At 42.2% G+C, this 22,597-nt stretch overlaps 1 protein-coding gene across 3 annotated transcripts in view; it reads left to right on the top strand.

Annotated features, from left to right (window-relative positions):
- The first annotated feature begins 1,320 nt into the window (after window positions 1-1,320).
- Window positions 1,321-22,597, top strand: part of epha6 (eph receptor A6) — a 754,048-nt gene continuing 732,771 nt past the window's right edge. For 2 of the 3 annotated variants that reach the window (XM_070893391.1, XM_070893390.1), the window contains exon 1: window positions 1,336-1,981. In XM_070893391.1, coding sequence (XP_070749492.1) covers window positions 1,336-1,981 — 646 coding nt within the window. Of the gene's footprint in view, window positions 1,982-22,597 lie in introns of all 3 variants that reach the window. The other variant, XM_070893392.1, reaches the window with a different exon arrangement.

The raw sequence follows: 22,597 nt of genomic DNA on the forward strand, positions 1-22,597 counted from the left end.
AAAGTTTGTTCATCTTTATTTCAGGTTTGCTTTTTCACCATGAGAGCTCCAGGCTTGTTTTGCCCTCTCTAACATTTTTTAAAAGTTAGAATTTTAGGAGCTTACACACTTCCTCATTTGCTGTCTGTGAGAATTCAACGTTTTGATTGGTTGCTTAGATACCTTGTTGACGTCGCAGCAGCTCTTCGCTGGGAACCCCCATTAACTTCCATTGAATTCAATTATGCATTGGAAAACTCAAAATTCTCACCACAGAGATCAGAAGATCTTTGTGCAAAGCCTACTTCACGGTCCAGTGGCAAACGCCTTTGCTTCGCCGCTGACCGCAAATTTCGGGCCATTAGTTTTGTGTGAGTAGTGTTAAATATTTAATATCTGTTTAAAAAATTAGTAAGTGTTCTTAATTATTTTCCAAATAAAATGTTGTTTCATGGAAGACAATGGCCCTGAAATTGCGGTCGGTGGCGTAGCTCCTGCTGGGAACCCTCCTTCGAGAAGTTGCGGTCAGACACTGCGGAGATGTGCACAGCATAGTGGCCCACGAATCCCAGGGGCGTTCGCGTATCTGGGGTCACATGAGGCGGTGTTCCAAGCAGTAAACAGAAGGTCTCTCATTCACCCCCAGTCTCTCATTCACCCCCTGTCTCGCATTCACCCACTGTCTCTCACTCAGTCTGGATTTACATTCTTAGAACTGGAAATTAATTTGGGGGAAAATTCTCAATAGATCAGAAGCAATCACATTACACTGCAGCCTGCTTAACTACTTTATTCAAGCAGAGACGTACATTTGGATGATCAACAGAACTTTTGGGAGTTTGCTAATCCCTCAGGCAGGCTCAGTGTAAAGGGCAAACATATTTATAGTAACAAACAAAAAAGCATCAGATGAAGATTTTTTATCATGCTGGGTGTCCCCTTATGCTGTGCAAACAGGCTCCTGCGCCTGTTTGCACCAGCCATAAAATGTTCATGTATAATTGGAGGACAGTTGCTGGGTAATTAGCCCAACTCTGTGCCAGCAGTGAGGTTAATACAGTCAGAATGGACGATCTCTCAAGTCGGAACTTGACTGATCGCAAGTTCGGGATTTAGTGCATGTGCGGGATTTAGCGCATGTGCAAACGCATGCAGAAATCCCAAGCTTGATGCCCATTTCAAAGACGGTATGACGGCATACTCTGAGAGTATGCCGTTATACTGACCGCAGGTTCTGCCCCTATGTATTTTTCCTTTAGATTTTGATAGTGAACTACAGTTCAACTGAATCCAGAGTTGCTCAGTTTCTTAATTTGATTTTCCTTTTTTGTTTTGCAGTGGGATGCTATCCCAGAAATGGACGAACACAACAGACCCATCCACACGTACCAGGTCTGCAGTGTGATGGAACCAAATCAAAACAACTGGCTGAGGACTAACTGGATTTCCCGTGAGGCAGCTCAGAAAGTGTATGTTGAATTAAAGTTCACCCTGAGGGACTGCAACAGCATTCCCTGGGTTCTGGGAACCTGCAAAGAAACATTCAATCTATATTACATGGAATCAAATGAGTCTCACGAAGTTAAATTCAAACAAAATCTATATACTAAAATTGATACAATTGCAGCTGATGAGAGTTTTACTCAGATGGACCTAGGAGATCGTATACTTAAATTGAACACTGAAATCCGTGAGGTTGGGCCAATAACCAAAAAGGGATTTTACCTTGCCTTTCAGGATATTGGAGCTTGCATTGCTCTTGTCTCTGTGCGTGTGTATTATAAAAAATGCCCATTTACTTTCCGCAACTTGGCAGTGTTTCCTGACACAATCCCCAGAGTTGATTCTTCGTCCCTTGTGGAAGTTCGAGGTTCCTGTGTAAAGAATGCAGAGGAGAAAGATACACCGAAACTTTACTGTGGTGCAGATGGAGACTGGTTGGTTCCTTTGGGAAGATGTGTCTGCAGCATTGGCTATGAGGAAGTTAATGGAGCCTGCCATGGTAAGTGAATGAAACATGTGCTGAGAAGTTTTGAGACCGGACAAGCTAATCTTTCTTTAGAGAACCTTTGACTACAGCTGTGGGGGGGTGGGGGTGGGGGAGCGGGGAGAGCAAGGAATAGACAGCACATCACATCGTTGAAAAAAACCACAGCATCAAATCTAGTCTCATGGTCTGACATAGGTTTTCACAAAAAAATAACATGTAGCTAACCAGTTTCTCTACTTTTGTGCAATCCAAAAATAAACTTCTGTGAGACAATCCTAACGGGAATTATAACACTGCTGCAAAACAGAAAAAAGTGCGTGGGTCACAGTTCCCAATGTAGCACAACTCCTGAAGCTCTTAACAAAAGCTATTTCAAAAGCAGTAGTCATTGTTTCCGGTCTAAACCATTAATAAATGTGATCATTCTGTTTTATATGAATGTCGGTGATCTGCCTAATGTTTTTTAGACACTGAATGTCAACATCATGCCTTACTAGCTGGTGTTTATTCGTTAGTTTTAAAATTCTTGTTTCATTTAGAAACATAGTAATTTTAAAAACATAGTAAACAGATTTGTACTTTATAGGAAACAAAATACATATTTTAGCAAATTTGCTTCTGCAGCATGCAATATCCTGCTGGGTTCCGGATTCTTGACTTGTTTTAAATAAGACTGGCTGAATACAAATTTTTAACTTGAAAACCTGCCACAATGAGCTCTGCAATGTTCAAGGTTGGAGTGCATATTCCCACATGACTCTTGTGGTTTGGAGGGAGCTGATGGGCAGGCATGTTAACGTGCTGTATTTATCACAGAGGTCGGTTTTCAAAAGGGTACTGGCAGAGACCTGGGAACAGGTTGCCTGTCTATTCTCTTGGCCACAGATCTCACAAAGCATGTGGCCATCATTAGAAAGGTGAAGAAAAACAATTCACACAGTCAAAGAAAAAGTTCACATCACACAGCCAAATAGAGACAGAAAACAACACCAATTACTACATAGTAAGATTTGTATATGATGAGTCACCATGGTGAAGTTATGAGTTCTCCTTTCACATGTTAATTGGTTGGGTCACAAATATAAAGGACCCACTGCATAAAGAAGCTAATACACCAGGTTCTTGACAACTGCTACTTAAAATCATGATTAAATGGTCACTTTCATGCACCGGTGTATTTAGTGGTAATGTGTTCAGACTCCTAACATATTGGGACAAAAATTCCGGCCTCACTGGGTCCGCATGAAGTGCGCACGGACCCGGCAAGGCCCCTGCAAAAGCCAGTTTTCGGGGCGCGATGCATATGCGCTGAAAACCGGCTTTTCCAATCTGTCAAGATTTGGCTATCAGTTTCTTAAACAATAAGGGATTATGGGGAGTGGGCGGGGAAGTGGAGCTGAGTCCATGATCAGATCAGCCATGATCTTATTGAATGGTGGAGCAGGCTCGAGGGGCCGTATGGTCTACTCCTGTTCATATTTCTTAAGTTCTTATCCTCCTTATCACCAGAAGAAGGACATTCGCGCGGGTGAGATTGGGCTATTTGTCCAACTCATACCCAGAAAATGTCCTTCAAACTCTTACACCTGGTGAAAGCATATTTCACCCACCCACCTGACCTGCATGACTTTTGACTGACTGAGCACTTTCAGCCCGTGTTTCCTTGCCTACTCCAAATGGTGCACATTAAATCCACTGGACATTCTCAGACCCCCGTGTTCCCATACCCCATTCACTACAGCTACTCCCGCATCAAGCCCTCTCCCATTCCTTTCCAGGGCATGGCCCTCCCTTCCAGTTGTAAGACTGGTCTTTCAGAGAGTCTGCCAGGACTTTGTAAACCCCACCCCCGCTCTACTCGTGTATTGATGGACACACGCTCCATCAGAGAAACTACTTTTACTGGATTTTTTTTCTCTAAATCAAATCGAGATAAAGCATGAAGGGGGTTATTTTGGTGAAAGGGTGAAAATGGACATGACATGGGTGATTTGTAAAAAGACACACCTGTTTCAAAGTCTGGTGTGCAAGAATGCTCGTCTTGGCCCCACAAAGTACTCCAACTCATGCATTGCCCGCTCCGGGATCACCTCACCCCCAGATCTGGACTGTTGGCCAGCTTGCATAGGAACTGGCCGATTTCTCCCCATCGCAAACATTGTGCTATGTCCGAGCGCAGTTTTGCTGCACATAGACTCTCATTTGCATGAATCCAGCGAGCTAGATTCATGCAAATGAGAGTCCATCATCGAAATGCCTCCTCTCACCAACACCAATTTAAAATTGACCCTAAGATTTCAAGATGCTTGAACAAATGGACTGTAAATGTTTGACAAAAATAAATTGATTTATCCATCTGCAGTAAGGACAAGGATATTAATTCATGTTTTCCCAAGAACCAATCCAAAAAAAATCTTGCTTCATCTCTGTGGAGATCTTTCAAATTCTTTCAGTGGAGATGGGACTTTCTCGTCCACTTCCATATCCCAGTATTCCTCAGCAACAACGTAATCTCTGACTTGTGAGCAACATCACATGAGATCTGCTAATATTTGCAGAAGAGTCTGTTGCTATATTTTGTAAGTTTGTTTTTGCGCTGCAGCAAACATCGTTTATTCCATGCAATTGAATATGACAAAGAAATGAGAGTGGACCAGGAAATGACATAGCATTCTAATGTCAGCTTGAGTGATGACATAATGGTTGTGGCTCTACAGGGTCCTACGTTGATGCATGGTTGTTTATTTTTGTGTAGTAGTGTTCTTGCTGAAACTCCCATTTGAATGGAATCGGGCATCTATAAACAAGCTTTATCTTCACTAAGTGGAAGTCCTGGTGGGCAATCTGGATGCTGCATAGTTTTAATGGTTGCAAAAAATTGTCATGTGGATTATTCTGATGAGCAAAATGTAAGAATTCTTCATTTTAATTAGCAGCAGTCACCAGCCTTCAGAACACCTGTAGGAGCAGGATAAAGCAAGAGTCAGTTACATCATTTGCATATAGTACCACAATCTTTTTCAGTTGAGTCACTCTAATTAATTAGCTTTCACATGGAAAAAGCGCATAGCCTTAAGGTTACTGTCTTGAACATGATAAGCTTGAATTTTTGGCACAGCGCTTTTTGTGATTGAAATGTTTCTTCAGTTCTGCAGGAAACAGCCACAGCTTAACTTGTTAAGCAATATGCACACTGAAAACTCACAATGAAAAGAATTCACCAGAATAAGACCATATAATGATTTGGGTATCCGGAATACTTCAAAAATAAATTGCTCTATCTTTAACAATTTTGTAATTTATCTTTATGAAAGTTTAAAATGCTGATTTGTGGCTTACTATTGCCACACATATAGTGATATGTGGTGCTTCCTCATCAATCTTTCTAAACTTAGTGTAGCATCTCCCAGCCACTGAGAAGCACTAAAAGTGCATTGTAATGTAGCTATCAATCTCAGACTGCAGTTTGGGTCAGCCAGGTAGAATCATCTTGACACCGCTCAGCATCTACTTTGCTGGGCCTTTAACTGTAGAGTTTAGGAGAGAGCCATCCACATGCCTGACAGTAAACATGAGCAGAGTACGCTCCCTGTTCTCTAAACATTTAAATTATAGCCCAACTGACCACTGAAGACTTGATAAATCATGATTGACACCGCACTGGATTTGCTCACCACGCAGTGTCAAATCAAAGCGGTGTGAGACTATCACCTCTGGGAGTGTCACTCCTCTTCACTCCAGAGTCAGGTCAGAGCCTGACAGATGTTAAACTTTAGCATCTGTGCAAAAACTTTGTGTAAATGTACCCCCAGAGAAAAGCAACTTTTTGTTTGTTTAATCAGATAGCTACATGTTTTTTTTAGAAGAAATGAGGATAAAGCCAGTGTTGATGTAATATTCTAGTATTTATTTAAGGCAGGAAAAATACATCAAATATTAATCTTTTAGGGCATGCAGCATTGCCTCACTAGATAATACCAGGAATGGGAAAGTATGGTTAAGAGGAGAGACTTGAGGTAGTGGAAGTATTCCCGTCGGAACAAAGAAGATGAAGAGGACTTTTAAAAATATGAATGGGTTTGTTGGGGTGAATTGGGAAAGATTATTTCTACTAGATGGGGGCAGGAGTCTTGGTGACGATTTTAAATGTGAAATCTCAGTACTAACAGTTTAAGGGGAGAGCTTGGGAGAAATTTCAAATGCAGAGAATTGTTGGAGCATGAAATGCTTTGCATGGTCGAGGCAGAGACTATTTCATGTTTTAAGGGAGAATTGGATAAACATTTTTGAAACTGGAAGATGCAGGCTATTGGGAAAAAGCTGTGCAATGGGATTAGCAAAGATCCAGCATAGACTTGATGGGCCAGATGATTTCCTTATATGCAATATACAGCTATGATTATGATAATACATATCCTGTCCAACAATGAATATGCTAATTTCCAGTGTTATCACAGCTAATGGCTTATATATATAATGGGTTGTAAATGGCTTATATATATATATATAATGGGCTGTAAATGGCGGCCTCTCTGGGTATGTACGATGTGCGTACGCACCCGTAGAGATCCCGAAAGTGCCAGATTTTAGCTGTGCAATGCGCATGCGCCTAAAACCAGCATTTGTGATCTGCCAAAATGTCTTTTGACAGATCGCACGCATCCCTTGGAGAAGTGGCTTCGCAAGTGGAGATTTGGGCTATTTGCCCAACTCTTGCCCAGCTAATGTCCTTCAAACTCTTATGCCTGGTAAAAGCAGACGTAAGGCTTGCTTTTACCAGCATAAGACTTGTAATAGATAGAAAAAAAAAGGTTATTACTTATTTTTATATTAAAAACCCTGTCTATGAAGACAAGTTTATTTTTAACACTATAAAAACATTTTCTTTTAAATTTCAAAAAATAATTTTTTCTCTAAAATATTTAATTTAATGCAATTTCTATTAATTTTTTAAAAAGTGAAGTGTTTTTTAAAATTTATGTTGGTGTTTTATTTTATTTTATGGGTATTCTCATTGATAGCAATGGGAGTTCGGAGGTCGGAGCTCCCATTACTCTGAATGAGAATACGACATTGTGATTGGTGGTCCAGGCCCGCGTGATCCCAGGATACGCATACGCTCCTGGAAGACATATTCCTGTATGTTGGACTGCGCAGCTAGGCTTCGGAACGCAATTCTATGTTCCTCCGGGACAACCAGGTATTTTCATTAAAAAAATTTTGGTTGGAGGCGTCCGCCCGCAGGAAGCCTCTGACCACAATTTTCGGGTCAATGTATTTTTATTAATACTATGCTCCAAATATATATTAAGTCGCGCACAAACTTATTTTGTGATTATCTGCTCTTAGAAACAAATCATGCTCATAATACCAGTGTACAATGTCATATGCATTCTGGTGCTGTGAAGATCTATTCCCACTTTTTCATGGTCCCTTACTGAATTCAACACACCCTTCTCATGACGGAAAAAACCTCAAGTCTTCTGCAGTCAAGTATATCTCATGCAATGTTAGCACTTATCCCATGTTGATTGCCCTTTTTGATGACCAGATATAGACCATAATACTGAAGCAGCAGGCTGTAGCATAGGCCCTTATCTCAGCAGCAAAGTCTTTTTTCATTTTGCCGTGTTGTGTAGCCTGGATACAACTTTCTACTTTGTTCTGGGATTTGCACCTAATTCATTTTCCGTTTGATGGAAAAGCTGCTTTTGGTGAGTATGTGGAAGCCTCCCATAAACAAAAATCTAAATATAAAATCTAAAGGATAAGGATACTGTAAGTATGGTGAAAATGAGTTGGCCTACATGTCAACTTTTGTACTAGATTGCGTCTCACTCAAATGTCTTCAAACATGTAGGGGCCGAAATTGCCCTCCGCCCAAAATGGGGCGCACCTACTGACTTTTAAGTATTCCATTGTGGGGGACAATCCGCCGATTCTCAGCACTTTGTTTCTTGTGTCCAGTCGGAGCGTTGTTGGTGTCGGGAGAGGGGCGGAACAGCTGTCGCTCCAAGTCATCAGTGCCATGCTGACACCCAAGAGGGGCTGCCAGGCTGCCTGTTGGTGGCCCAGCCGAACCCGTGGGCATTATTGTCAGCCCAACCTGGGAGTCGGCCAACAATAAAAAATAAGATGGAGTCGCCAGCAATGCGACCTCCCCTTTAAGGGCAGTTGCGCCGCCCAGCCACCAGACAGCTCCCCACCGGGAAAGCTGTCAGTGGCACTGACTGGCAGTGGCACAGTTCTGTGAGGGGGTCGAACAGGGTTTGGCGCATGCCTGACGCGGCGGGAACATGGGTGGAGCATTGTCGGTTGGGTCGGCCCATCCATCTGCCCCCCCCCCCCGGAAGGTAAGGCTTGTTCCCGCCTCTTGGAGGTGGTAATGGAGCTTATGGAGGCGATCAATTTCAGCCCCATAATTTTTTACCTAGATGGTAACATGGTAGCATTAGTTTCAGCTAGAGAACTGCAGCCTTTGTTGTAGATTGGCCCTGTTTGAGAACAGGTTCCTTGGACTTATCCGGTGTTTTTCCTCCAGGGCGATCTGGCACCTTCACTTGAGTCAGGAGATTGAATGACATTCTATTGCCTCATCAATCAATGAGTATTGTAGGTTTCATAACGTAGATGCATGCAGAATGCTGTGTTTTTATATTCAACAAACTCTAGAAATCCCAGCAGTTATTTGTGTCATGGAAAGAAGACCTTGGGTAACTTGGTGTCAGAGCAGAAAATAGCAGAGTGGTTCTCAATTGCATCTTTTACCTGGTACACAGTCCAGAAGTTCAGTTAAGGCCTCTTTTGCTTAGTCCATCACTACATCTTGGGCTTCTCTTACTCAGGTTTACATTGACCATGTTTGTAAAAACAACCATGTAAAATACCCCTCAGTTGAAAGAACATAAGAATTAGGAGCAGGAATAAGCTATTCGGCCCCTCGAGCATGCTCCGCCATTCAATATCATGGCTGATCTCTAACTCAACCCCACTTTTCTGCACTATCCCCAAATCTCTTGATTCCCTTAATATCCAAAGATCTATCGATCTCTGTCTTGAATATACTCAACGACTGAGCCTCCATAGCCGTCTGGGTTAGAGAATTCCAAAGGTTCACCACCTTCTGAGTGAAGACATTTCTTCTCATCTCAGTTCTAAATAGCCATTCCCTTAATCTGAGACTGTGACCCCTGGTTCTAGACTCCTCAGCCAGGGGAAACATTCACCTTGTATCTACCCTGTCAAGCTCTGTAAGAATTTTATATGTTTCAATGAGATCACCTCTCATTTTTCTAAACTCTAGAGAATGTAGGCCTAGTCTGCTCAATCTCTCCTCACAGGACAATCCCTCCCCATCCCAGAAATCAGTCTGGTGAACCTTCGTTGCACTTTATGCCAAGTATATCCTTCCCTTGGTAAGAAGACCAAAACTGTACACAGTATTCGAGGTGTGCTCTCACCAGGGCTCTATATAATTGCAGTAAGATATCTTTACTCTTATACTCAAATCCTTTTGTAATAAAGGCCCACATACCATTTGCTTCCTTCATTGCTTGCTGTACCTGAATGTTATCAGACATTATTGCTTAAATGTGGCCAACGCCCAGAACAAAGATTTTGACAGATTGATTTTATCCACGTAGGTTCGGGCATGTGAAAATGCTTGAATGTTGAAGAAAACAGTATTACTTAATTCATCAGGTCTTCATTACTCAAATTATAGCCTCCCTCACACAGCATGATCCCTCCCAAATCATCCCTCAGACCCTGTTATTTTATGGTTGGGCAATTTTGTGGGAAATCCTCTTTAAGATAATGTGGATCAAAAAGAGCGAGGAGAATGTTATATGAGTGAATGGTTCCGGTCATGTGAGGGGAAAAAATGTGATTCACTTGAACAATTCAAGATTCAACAAGTCCCTGCAGTGTTGGGGTGTTTTCTCTGAGTGGATTCACTCATCAAACTGGTCCTTATATAATGACCATTATCTGTGGGCACTCATTATGACCTGATAATATTTTGCTTAGATAAGTTCCTTACATCTGTGTAGATATACCTGTACCATAATTCATAAGATTCTCCTCCAGCATTGAGAAGGCAGACTTTCCTGGCAATATTTCAATATTATTTGTTAGATCCTTGCTAAATTATAAATTATACAAAAAAAATACCGTTGAGGCAACTCTACAAACCACCATGAATGAGGTTATACTATTGCAGCCTTAAAAAAGAAAACACAGTAAACCAGGTCATTTATAAACTAAATAAAACCAATTCCAATCATTGTATTGAAATACTATGGTTACAAACACAATTTGGTTTCAGTGTATACAGGGAAGCCAATTTGAGTCAACTGAACTGGAAAGAAATGGTGTGAACAGATGAGCATTTAGGAAGGTGTTTAAATAAACTGGATTCAAATCACATCTTGGTGAGTTTACAACCACTGCAGGCCTATATCAGGTAGTCAGAGATATTTTATGTGCTTTGCATAAAGTTACACTGCAGAGTTTGCCACCTTAACACTAAAATTCACTTTAGAGTTGTATAAAATCTAAAACCTAAAAATTAGGCTGTTATGAAAATGTTAAGCATATTTACACTATATGAAATTACTTTATCCATTATTATAATGCAGGCATTAACCTACACAGTTTAATTTTATTACAAGATTGGTAGATAGCAGGATAAATACCAAGACTGCTCTTGGGGACAAATTGAGCCCATTGTGTAATACCAAATGTGAAGACTAAACCAGATTTGAAAGGTATATATGTTACTTTTAGGTTTAAAATGTGTTTGTCATGCTAGTACTATGCTTGCAGTGTTTGTAATTTTCATGACATTTTGTGGAGATCAAACCCCCTGCCAACAAACATACATATACACATCTGTGTTGCCAAACAGCAGAGCCTGTGCATTTGACATTTGATTCTAAGACTAGCTGAACTGGGACAAATTTGATTTTGTCTCCATTCCACCCAAAGTACTTTGCTGAATTCTAAGCAGACTACAGGCTCAACTCAGATTGAAATGAATACTGCCACATGCATATTTGCTGCATATGGAGTTCAGGTAGAGGTCAGCCATGATCTAATAGAATTGCAGAAAAGGCTCGAGGGACTGAATGGCATACTCCTGTTCCTATGACATAAAATGTCACATATAGCATTATAGTTTCTGAAAATGTGGGAATTTGTTTCAACAAAAAATATGACTGCTGCAAATAAAACTGGAATCATGTGTGAATTATTAGTCTATAAATATTTCATGGAAATGCAAAAATTAATTACAAATGGTGAATAATGACTTGCAAAATGGTATGGAGAAATTAGCTTTGGCAAAAATGGAATAAGTTGTTCATGGTTTGGTTTACTTTTTCCTTTACTGTGGTTCTTACTTTTAAAAGAAATTTTTTAAAACACCCATAAAATGCCAGCTACAGATATCGGCCAAATTGTCCTTAACATGCTAATATTTTAATTACAAGGTTGCTAGTGCTGATGTACCACCGGAACATTTCCTGCTATCTAATCACATCTATTCATACAATCAGTATAGGACCCTGATTTACATATTAAAGAAAGAAAGACTTGCATTGATATAGTGCTTTTCACAATGTCAGGATGTCCTAAAGCTCTTTAAAACCAATGAAGAACTTTTGAAGTGTAGGCACTGTTGTAATGTAGGAAACCTGGCAGTCAATTTGTGCACAGCAAGGCCCCACAAACAACAATGTGATATGACCAGATAATCAGTTTTTTGGTGATCTTGGTTGAGGAATAAATATTGGTCAAGGCACCAGGGAGAACTCCGAAATAGTACCATAGGATCTTTTACGTCCACCTGAGAGGGCAGACGGGGCCTTGGTTTAACGTCCCATCCAAAAGATGACAGAAGGGAGAGGCAATATAGACTTAATGGCGCCGTTCTAAAGAGTGTGCAGGGACAGAGGAACCCGGGGGTTCATGTGCATAGATCTTTGAAGGTGGCAGGACATATTGAGAGAGTAGTTAGCAAAGCATATGCGATCTTGGGCTTCATAAATAGAGGTATTGAGTACAAAAGCAGATAAGTTAAGCTGAACTTTTATAAAGCTCTGGTTAGGCCACTAGAATATTGCATCCAGTTCTGGTCACCACACTTTAGGAAGGATGTGAAGATCCTTGAGAGGGTTCAGAGGAGATTTACCAGAATGGTTCCAGGGATGATGGATTTTAGCTACATGTTTAGGTTGGAGAAGCTGGGGTTGTTCTCGTTGGAGCAAAGGAGGTTGAAGGGAGTTTTGATAGAGGTGTACAAGATTATGACGGGTTTGGATAAGGTAGACAAAGACTAGCTGTTCACATTAGTTGATGGTACAAGGAATAGGGGACACAGATTTAAGGATGTGAGGAAGAAATTTTTTATGCAGTGAGCGGTAATGAAGGTGGTGGAAGGGGAGACGATCAATGATTTCAAACGGAATTGGATAAGCACTTGAGGGAAATAAACTTGCAGGGCTACGGAGATAGACTGACTAGATTGCTGTACAGAGAGCTGGCATGGACTCGATGGGCTGAATGGTCTCCTGTGCCGTTATGACTCTCTGACTCCAACAGTACAGCACTCCCTCAGTACTGCACTGGAGAGTCAGCCGAGATTTCTGTGCCCAAGCCTTTTGAGTGGGACTTGAAAAAACAACCTTCTGACTCAGGCGAGAGTGCTACCAACTGAGCAACAGCTGACATAGAGGCAAGACATTTAAGATGCCTTGGCCCTGGTAGGCTGACTGATCACTGATTTAAAGACTTGCCTGAAAATTGTATCAGATTGGCTTTGGGCATCAAGGGAGTGGTTGGGGTACACCCGCCCTGCCACTAACCCCCTCCCCCCCCCCCCAGCACCTCTGGATTTTGCAACTGGCCACCCATTTTTCAAGGGAGAAATGGATAGCTGACAGGTGTCTTGTATTGTTTATAGTGAGCTTGTCAGCAATATCAACTGCTTTTCAATGTCTGGAATTTATGGAGCAAGGGTTTACCTGTGGTAAACAGAACAAGTATGTAGTGAGAGTATAAAAGAACATAGAAAATAGGTGCAGGAGTAGGCCCTTCGAGCCTGCACCACCATTCAATAAGATCATGGCTGATCATTCCCTCAGTACCCCTTTCCTGCTTTCTCTCCATACCCCTTGATCCCTTTAACCGCAAGGGCCATATCTAACTCCCTCTAACATCATCATAGGCAGTCCCTCAAAATCGAGGAAGACTTGCTTCCACTCTAAAAATGAGTTCTTAGGTGCCTGTACAGTCCAATACGGGAATTACAGACCCTGTCACAGGTGGGGCAGACAGTGTTGAAGGAAAAGGTGGGTGGGGAGTCTGGTTTTCCACACGCTTCTTCCGCTGTCTGCGCTTGTTTTCTGCATGCTCTCGGCGACGAGACTCGAGGTACTCAACGCCCTCCCGGATGCTCTTCCTCCACTTAGGGTGGCCTTGGGCCAGGGATTCCGAGGTGCCAGTGAGGATGTTGCACTTTATCAAAGAGGACCGGGGTCAAGCAGAGCTGCGCCATCGCGCCAACGCTCTTCTCGATCTTCCTTGCTGCAATGCTCCATCTCACTCTTAACAAGCTCCCTGCTGGAGTGGAACTAAACTATAGAACCAATGGGAACCTATTCAACCTTCATCGCCTCCAAGCCAGATCCAAGGCTGTCCCATAAAAGACCAAGAAAGAGAGGTCTCACATCAACCATTTTAGATTGTTTTTTGTGACTGGTTCAAGGCACTTATACCAACCACATTCGTTATAAATACAGTGGTCTCAGGAATTGATGAATTTACTCTGAGTTTTACAATTTATTATGAAGAAACCTAGTTCTCATGAAGTAAGGATCACAGTAAAGTATAAAGGATGCTTCTCTTCTCCTGGGACCAGGGATGTGTTTTGCGAGACTGCTGTGATGATATGGCAAAAGATGAGGCAATCTGACACCAAGCAACAATGATCACTGTGAAGAGGAAGTAAGCATTCTTAAGTGAAATCCTATATTGTGAAAGATTTTATAACACTACAAACTGTAGCTTAGCTGATATTGTCATGGCCTTGAATTGGATTTAGTGAAGGATATAACATTACATGGAAAGTATGGAAAGACATTACACCTTCATGGCATACTACGAACAGTCTGAAATGAGGAGACTAGTATCATCGGAGGAGGGTGTATGTAGCCTGAGGCCGGAAATTCTGTGCACTGTTTTCCCTGCAGTTTTGACAGTAAAAAGATTTTATAGGAAATAATTGGCTTTAATACATTAAGGGCTAGAATTTCACCAGACTGTCATTATTTTTGTGAACAATAAGAAATACTTCGCCATTTTTTAAGGGTATAAGTTTGGCCAAAAAATACCCCCGTCGTTAAAAAAATGGCGTTGCTGGAGGAATCGTGTTGGAAAACGCCGTCCTTTCCAACTTTACCTCGAGGCCGATATCGCAAAAAATACAGGGGAAAAAGAACCCCCCAAATAGTTTCCAAAATAAAAAATAAAAATTGAGAAAATATTCACAGAAGCATTAACAACAGAATTGCTGAAAATTCTTTGAAAAATTCAACTTACCTTTTTTGTAGGTCTTTTTACTAACCGACATTCTTGAAGCTGCAATGCCAGGTTTTTCAAAACAGTGTTTTGCGAAGCGAGTACGGTGGTGCCAAATGGCCAAACTTAGGCGGTACGTTTTTTTTAGGTATGGCATTACTGAAAATGGTGATATTTTGACAACACCATCCTTAAGGTTTGTGGAATTTTAAGTAGTTTATTTTTAGGACACGAACTTTGTTTTAACACCAAGAAATCGCATTAAAACACCCATTATGGTGGCGAAATTCTAGCCGTAAGGATGTTTTGCTGAAAAAAATCATGATTATAGGATATTTTGAATCTTGTACAATGTGGTTTATTTGGTTACAGTACAAAATATTTCATTAAATCTGGCTGTTGCATTTTCAATAAACAAGGCCTTTATTAAGAACATAAGAAATAGGAGCAGGAGTAGGCTATTTGGCCCCTTGAGCTGCTCCACCAATCAATAAGATCATGGCTGATCTGATCCTGGCCTCAACTCCACTTCCCCGTCCGCTCCCCATAAGCCTTGACTCCCTTATCTTTTATACTGTAACCAAATAAAGTACATTGTATTTATTTGGGGCTATTGATATGGCACAAGGACTGCAGCAGTTCAAGAAGGCAGCTCACCGCCATCTTCTCAAGGGCAATTAGGGATGGGCAATAAAATGCTGCCTTGCCAGCAATATTGCAGGATTCACAACATTCTGGGACCCCCTACTCAATGGACATGTGTCTGGAATTTAAAAGGGAACTGTGTTAGACTTTTGGAGGAGAAATGTGGACAGAAATATCTCACCATTAGGTGCCTTTGGACTAAACTAGGGCCTTTTTGATTGAGTTTGGACATTTTAAATTGTATGCTGGGTCTGCATAGGGAAATGGGATCCTTATAGGGCTGCTAACCCGCCTGGGAAGCAGGACCCAGGGAGACATTAGCAGTCGAACAAAAGCCCATTTACCAGGGACCCAGATACATACATATTTTAATAGTTTTTAAAATGGCTATACAGCAAAACCCTGGCATCAGCAAAACACACAATGGACAGTATCAAGACTTGATTACATTCTAACAGCACCATTCGAAAACCCCATCAACACCTTTGGGAATCTTGTATCATGCTTAATGCTCAATCAGCCCACCAAAATTCTCACAAAGGGATCACATTAGAGTTGATCAGCCTGCCAAAATCGCACAAAAGCAGTCATCAAAAATCAATTGTGCACCCGAGTTTTGGCGCGAATGTTTAAGCAGCCTCTCAGGTATAACTGGGGGCCTTGCTGGAAGCTTGGGTGGTAACCTTTGGCCTGAGGAAACACTTTTGAAGAAACGTACCCGAGAACACTCTGGAAAAGCACTTGGACTCTGGGCTCTTTGACTTTGGCTTTGAAACATCTAACTTGCTACATGAGGTTACAGCAACGCAACAAGAAGAAGCTAACAAGAAGCCTCGGAGTCACTGAAAAACCAACAATCATCCAGCGCTGACTCAAGGAAAAAACTTATTTACCATCAAAACGTCGACCAGTGCTAATACTGAAGACACCGCAACCAGCCAAAGAATCCACAAGATTGAGGAGAGAGAAAGCAGTGTGCAACTGGTCTAAACTGTGGAGAAATCCTTTGGTGAGCATAGTCCCTGCAATTTCAGAACCTAACTTAGTTAGTGTAGTGGTGGGAGGTGTTTTTTTTTCACTGCATAACCTTTGTATCCATTGCGTATATGTTTTCCCCCTTTTTCTGTACATTTTGTTATATGCTATTAAGTTAATTAGTGTGGTGTGCTATTTTCTAAATAAAATATTTGTTCTTGCACCAAACAGTTGTCTGTCTACATCTATCACATCCCCTAAATAATTCCAAGCCCTAGAACTAGGGAGTAGGACAATTCGAACCGTCAAGGTCAGAAAAGGCTGACAAACCCACCACCCCCTACAATATCCACATCCCAGGAATGAATAAAAAAAACATTTGTGCCGGTGGTGGAGGGAGTGAATGCTTAAGCTCGTGGGTGGGATGCCAATCAAATAGGCTGCTTTGTCCTGGATGCTGTCGAGCTTCTTGAATGTTGTTGGAGCTGCATTCATCCAGGCAAGTGGAGAGCATTCCATCACTTGTGCCTTGTCGATGGTGCAAAGGCTTTGAGAGTCTTTATGTGGCTGGTCCAGTAAAGTTTCTGGTCAATGATGATCTCCAGGCCCCAGGATGCTGATGGTGGGAATTCAACAATGGTAATGCCATTGAATGTCAAGGAGCAGTGATTAGGATTCTCTCTTGATGGTGATGGTTAGTGCCTGGCACTTGTGTGGCGCGAATGTTACTTGCCACTTATCAGTCCAAGCCTGGATGTTATCCAGGTCTTGCTGCATCTGGGCATGGACTGCTTCATTTTCTGAGAAATAGCAAATGGAACTGAACACGGTGCAATCATCAGGGAACATTTGCACTAGAGGGAAGGTAATTGATGAAGCAACAAAGATATTTGGGCTTTGGACACTGCCCTGAGGAACTCTTGCAGTGAACTCCTGAGACTGAGATGATTGACCTCCAACAACTGCAACTATCTTCCTTTGTGCTAGCTATGACTCCAGCTAATGGAGAGTTTTCCCCCTGATCCCCACTGACTTAAATTTTACTGGGATTTCCTTCTGCCACATTTGATCAAATGCAGCCTTGATGTTAAGAGCAGTCACTCTCCCCTCATCTCTGGAACTCAGCTCTTTTGTCCATGTTTAGACCAATGCTGTAATGAAGCCTGGGGCTAAGTGGTCCTGGCAGAACCCAAACTGTCCATTGGTGAGGTGAGCAAGTTATTGGTGCGTAAGTGTCACTTGATAGCACTGTCGACGACACCTTCCATCACTTTGCAGATGATTAAGAGAAGGCTGATGGGGCAGTAATTGGCCGGATTGAATTTGTCCTACTTTTTTGGACAAGACATACCTGGGCAATTTCCACTTTGTTGGGTAGATGCCAATGTTGTAGCTGTAGTGGAACAGCTTGGCTAGATGCATGGCTAGTTCTGGAGCACAGCTGGGATGTTGTCGGGGCCCACAGCCTTTGCTGTACCCAGTGCGCTCAGCCATTTCTTGATATCACATGAAGGGAATCTAATTGGCTGAAGACTGGCTTCTGTGATGGTGGAGACCTCAGGACGAGACTGAAATGGATCATCCACTCGGCATTTCTGTCCCAAGCTGGTTGCAAACGTTTCATCCTTGTCTTTTACACTCACTTGCTGGGCTCCCCCATTATTGAGGATGGGGATGTTCATGGAGCCTCCTCCCCGTCCCATCAGTTGTTCAATTGTCCACCACCATTCATTACTGGATGTGGCAGAACTGCAGAACTTTGATCATCCGTTGGTTGTAGGATCGCTTAGCTCTGTCTATAGCATGCTGCTTCTGCTGCCGAGGCATGAGGTTACAGATTGTGTAATACAATTTTGCTTATGGTCCACAGCACCTCATGGATGCCCAGTTTTGAGCTACTAGATCAGTTCTGAATCTAGCCCCTTGAGCATGATAGTAGTGCCACACGACACGATATAGGGTGTCCTCAGTTTGAAGTCAAGACTTCGTCTTGACAAGGACTGTGCAGTGGTCACTCCAACCAATACTGTCATGAACAGATGAAGCTGCAAAATGTAGATTGGTGAGGATAAGTTCAAGTAGGTTTTCCCTCGTGTTGTTTCTCTCTCCATCTCTCGCAAGTCCAGTCTGGCAGCTATGTCCTTTAGGACTCGGCCAACTTGGTTAGTAGTGAAGTCCCCCACCAGAGTACATTCTGTACCCTGCTACCCTATGTTCTTCTTCCAAGTGGTGTACAACATGGAGGAATATGGATTCATCAGCTGTGGGAGAGCGGTAGGTGGTAATCAACAAGAGGTTTCATTGCCCATGTTTGTCCTAATGCTATGAGACTTCATGGGGTCCAGAGTCAACATTGAGGACTCCCAGGGCCACTTCCCCCAAACTGTGAAACACTGTGCCGCCACCCCTGGTGGATTGTCCTGCCGGTAGGACATGACATACCCAGGCTGATGTTGGAGGAGCCTGGACGGTTGGAGGCATCCTTACTGCAGCAGGCTGAATGATACATCAAGCTCTATGCTTTAAAATGTAGAAATTAACTTCATGACAAATAACACTCAGTCAAAAGATTGTGAGTTCGAGCTGCATTCCAGAGATGTGATCACAGCATCTAGGCTGCCATTTCAGTGCAGTGCTGAGGGACGTGCTGTCTTTCAGATGAGAGGTTAAACCAAAGCTTTGTATGCCCTTTCAGGCGGATGTAAAAAATCCTATAGTACTAGTCGAGAACAGATTATCTAGTCATTTATCTTAATGTGTTTTGTGGAACCTTGCTGTGTGCAGATTGTGGCATTTCCCTACAGGGACTGCAATTCATTAGCTGTGAAGTGCCTGAAAATGTCTGAGGTAATGAAAGGTACTATATAAATGCAAGTTTGTTTGTTATTTATAATGCTGTTTCCTGAACTATTAGGGATAATTTATAAGGATCAACCATTTACTCTGAAATGTTGGTGTCATTAGAAGAGGAGAAAGAGAGTGAATTTTTAAGATTTTTACAGGTATAGAGAATCTGGAGTTTTTCTGTCAAGCACAAAATTAGAAGACTAGGATATACAGTTTAAATGTTAAGTGCTAAAAGAAAGTAGGAATTATCGTCATTTTTTTAAGAGTAAAAGTTTGAGCGCACTTTGTAAATACATTACCAGCAGGGGTGATAGAACAGGAAGCTGTGGTGGGCTTTAATAAAGGATTGGATGAATTGTTGGTAGAAAGGGGGATATAGGGCTACTCCTTCCATATTCTGGTAAGGAAACTGGTGAATGGTTTGAAAGACTAGGCTGGATGGAACAATGGCCCCAAGTTTCCACAAGTTTCCGAGCTGGGCGCCCGTTTTTCACGCCGAAAACGGCGTCGGAAAAAAAACGCGCAATTCTGGAGCGCCCTGCAGCTCCATGTCTGCTTGGCGTGGCGCCCAGGGGGGCGGAGCCTACCACTCGCGCCGATTTTGTAAGTGGGAGGGGGCGGGTACCATTTAAATTAGTTTTTTTCCTGCCGGCAACCCTGCGCGTGCCCGTTGGAGCGTTCGCGCATGCTCAGTGTGAAGGAAACATTGGCACTCGGCCATTTTTGTAGTTCTTTGTACTGTTAAATTTTTGAACATTTTTTAATAAAAGCACATTGCCCTTCCATGATCAGCACAGAGGCTTCTTGCAGCAGTGAGAAGGCTGCAGGAAGCCTCAAAGTTGAGGCAGCCGTTTCCTGACGGCCTCCCCCCCCCCGCCGTTGGGAAATGGCTGCTGAACTTGTGAGGCTTCCTGCAGCCTTCTCACTGTCTCCTCCCCCTCCGCCCGCCGTCTGGAACAGCTTCCTCCCCCTCCGCTGCGTTCGGTCGGTTGGTCGGTCGGGCCCGCACTCCCTCCCTCCACCTCCCCCCAGCCCGCCGTCGGGAACGGCTGCCTCCTTCCCCCCCCCCCCCCCAACGGGAACGAACGGCTGCCTCAACTTGTGAGGCTTCCTGCAGCCTTCTCCCTGCCTGAAAGGCCTGCCTGAAGCACTTTCACACAGGTAGGAAGATGGTTTATTTAATCTTTTCTTTGCTTATAAATTTTTATTCAGGTTGGATTTATTTGTATAATATTTGTATAAGTATAAATAAGGATTTATTATAGAATTTAATGACTTCCCTTCCCCCCACCTCCCCCCCACCTCGTTCTGGACGCCTAATTTGTAACCTGCGCCTGATTTTTTAATGTGTAGACAAGGTTTTTTCAGTTCTACAAAAATCTTCACTTGCTCCATTCTAAGTTAGTTTGGAGCACGTTTTCACTGTGGAAACTTTGAAATCAGGCGTCAGTGGCCGGACACGCCCCCTTTTGAAGAAAAAATTCTGTTCCAAAGTGAAACTGTTCTACCTGACTAGACCTGCAGAAAAAAAAATGTGGAGAATTGCGATTTCTAAGATAGTCCGTTCTCCACCAGTTGCTCCTAAAAATCAGGCGCAAATCATGTGGAAACTTGGGCCCTATATCTTATCCTGCTTGTGAATTATTAGTCCACTTTGGCAAACTGCATCCCTTTAATAGCCGCTGCCTTTCCAGATTTTTGTGCTGACGGGCCAAACTCTCTGGGCAAGCTGTTGGTTTGCCAATAACCCATTCAAATTAGGGAAAAGGTGTCCCACCACAAACCTCAGCATTTCTCACTCCCTGAGGTGCAGTGTAGTGTGCCTGCATCATGAACCAGCTCAAACCCAATTTTGCTATTCTTGCAAAGTTGCACTTTTTTCTCTGAGCAACACTGCAGAACACCACCTCCCAGTATAAGATTAATAGTATACAGTGGCAATTAAAACAAAACAGTTTTGCAAGCATACCTGATATAACACGCAACTGAGTTTTTGATCTAGTCTCTCAATGAGCACTATAATGTTCGCATTGCTGTGAAAAGTAATGCCTTTCCATTCTCTGTGTAATGTTATATCCCTCATTGAATGCACTATAAGGACATGACAACATTGGCCTAGTTGTCTCAGATACTGTGTAGTAATGTAATAAAATCTATCAAATATATAGGATTTTATTCGGGAGCCAACAAAATCATTGGTGTAACAGAATTATTGAAGGTTTTTTGTAATGTGAAAATATCAATCCTCATGGAAATTGAAACATTATTTGTGAAGATATTTATCATATCTCGCTGCTGGCTATAATGCATCATTTAAGTATTCTTTTGCTTTGAAACATTTTCTTAATAGTATATTTTTATTATTTAAAACATATCATTTTCATAAGAGTAATTGTGACTTATTAAAGCTTTCAACGTGTTAACATCTTGAGTTCCCACTGACCTGGCAACACATTTTGCATTTTATAACTGATTCTGCTTTGACAATACAAGGCAGTGCAGGGACCTCGAACACTGTGCATCCCTGAGGCTACCAAATAAGCATGAGCTCCTTATGATAGGCACAATTAATGCTACATCAAGCTCTGTTTTAACCATGCCAAAATTAACATAACGAGAAATAAAATCTCTTACACCCCGATTTTAACCTGGGCCGGAGAGACTGATTTGCCGGCATGAGGACTGGACCATTTGAACTCACTGGAAGGCTGGCGGGTGGAAATGTGAAATTGTGTGGCAGCTGGCTGCCAAGAGCCCAAGGTTATCATATAAGGTCGAGAGAAGCACTCCAGCATCTCCCGGTCCACAAAGAATCCTTAAGATTCAATGTCTTTTAGCTTCTCGGCTGTCTTCTGGGCCTGCTCCTACATGGCACTAGGTTTCCCTGATGAAGCCGGCACTGGGAATTGAATGTACGATTGCGTGTTAAAATCTCATTGGGGTCTGAATGACATCAGATCCCGACTTTTGCCCCTGCATGAGGCCCCTGCATGCCTGAGGCAAGTTGGCCTAAACATGTCTGTAAAACTAGTGCGTGGCGTGATGTGGATCCGGTGAGTAGGACATTGCTCTGGTTTTAACCTGTAATTGTCAGGTGAAGGGAGATTAAAATCAGCCCTTTAGAGTTATTTTGTCAGTATTAGAACAAGGATTATTTTATGTTCCCTTACATATTGCCCAGACAAATTTATGTCAGATGGATAATGTCAAATGATATAACTAAGTTTCTTGAATAAAATTATAAAAGTTAATGCTACACTATTAAGATTAAACAGTTTTTGAATTTTTATCATTGGCTAGCCATTCAAGGAAGAAAGCAAGAATGCTACAACATAGTGTTATAGCTTAACGCATTTAAAGTTCAGCAACAGTAACTTTTTTTCCTGAAATAAAATACCATACTGTAATGTTACTTTTTTTCAAGAATTGTAACTACTTCTATAAGGTATAGTGGGAATGATTGACTGCAACTTGCCTTTGAACCAGTTGTCACAATCTCTGCTTGTCAGGTTATTGCAGATAATCAATTTTAACCTGCAACCATGACTGATTTATTTTCCAACTTTAAAAGATAAATGATCG

Source organism: Pristiophorus japonicus, chromosome 11 (genome assembly GCF_044704955.1).
Source record: "Pristiophorus japonicus isolate sPriJap1 chromosome 11, sPriJap1.hap1, whole genome shotgun sequence".
Lineage (NCBI taxonomy): Eukaryota > Metazoa > Chordata > Chondrichthyes > Pristiophoridae > Pristiophorus > Pristiophorus japonicus.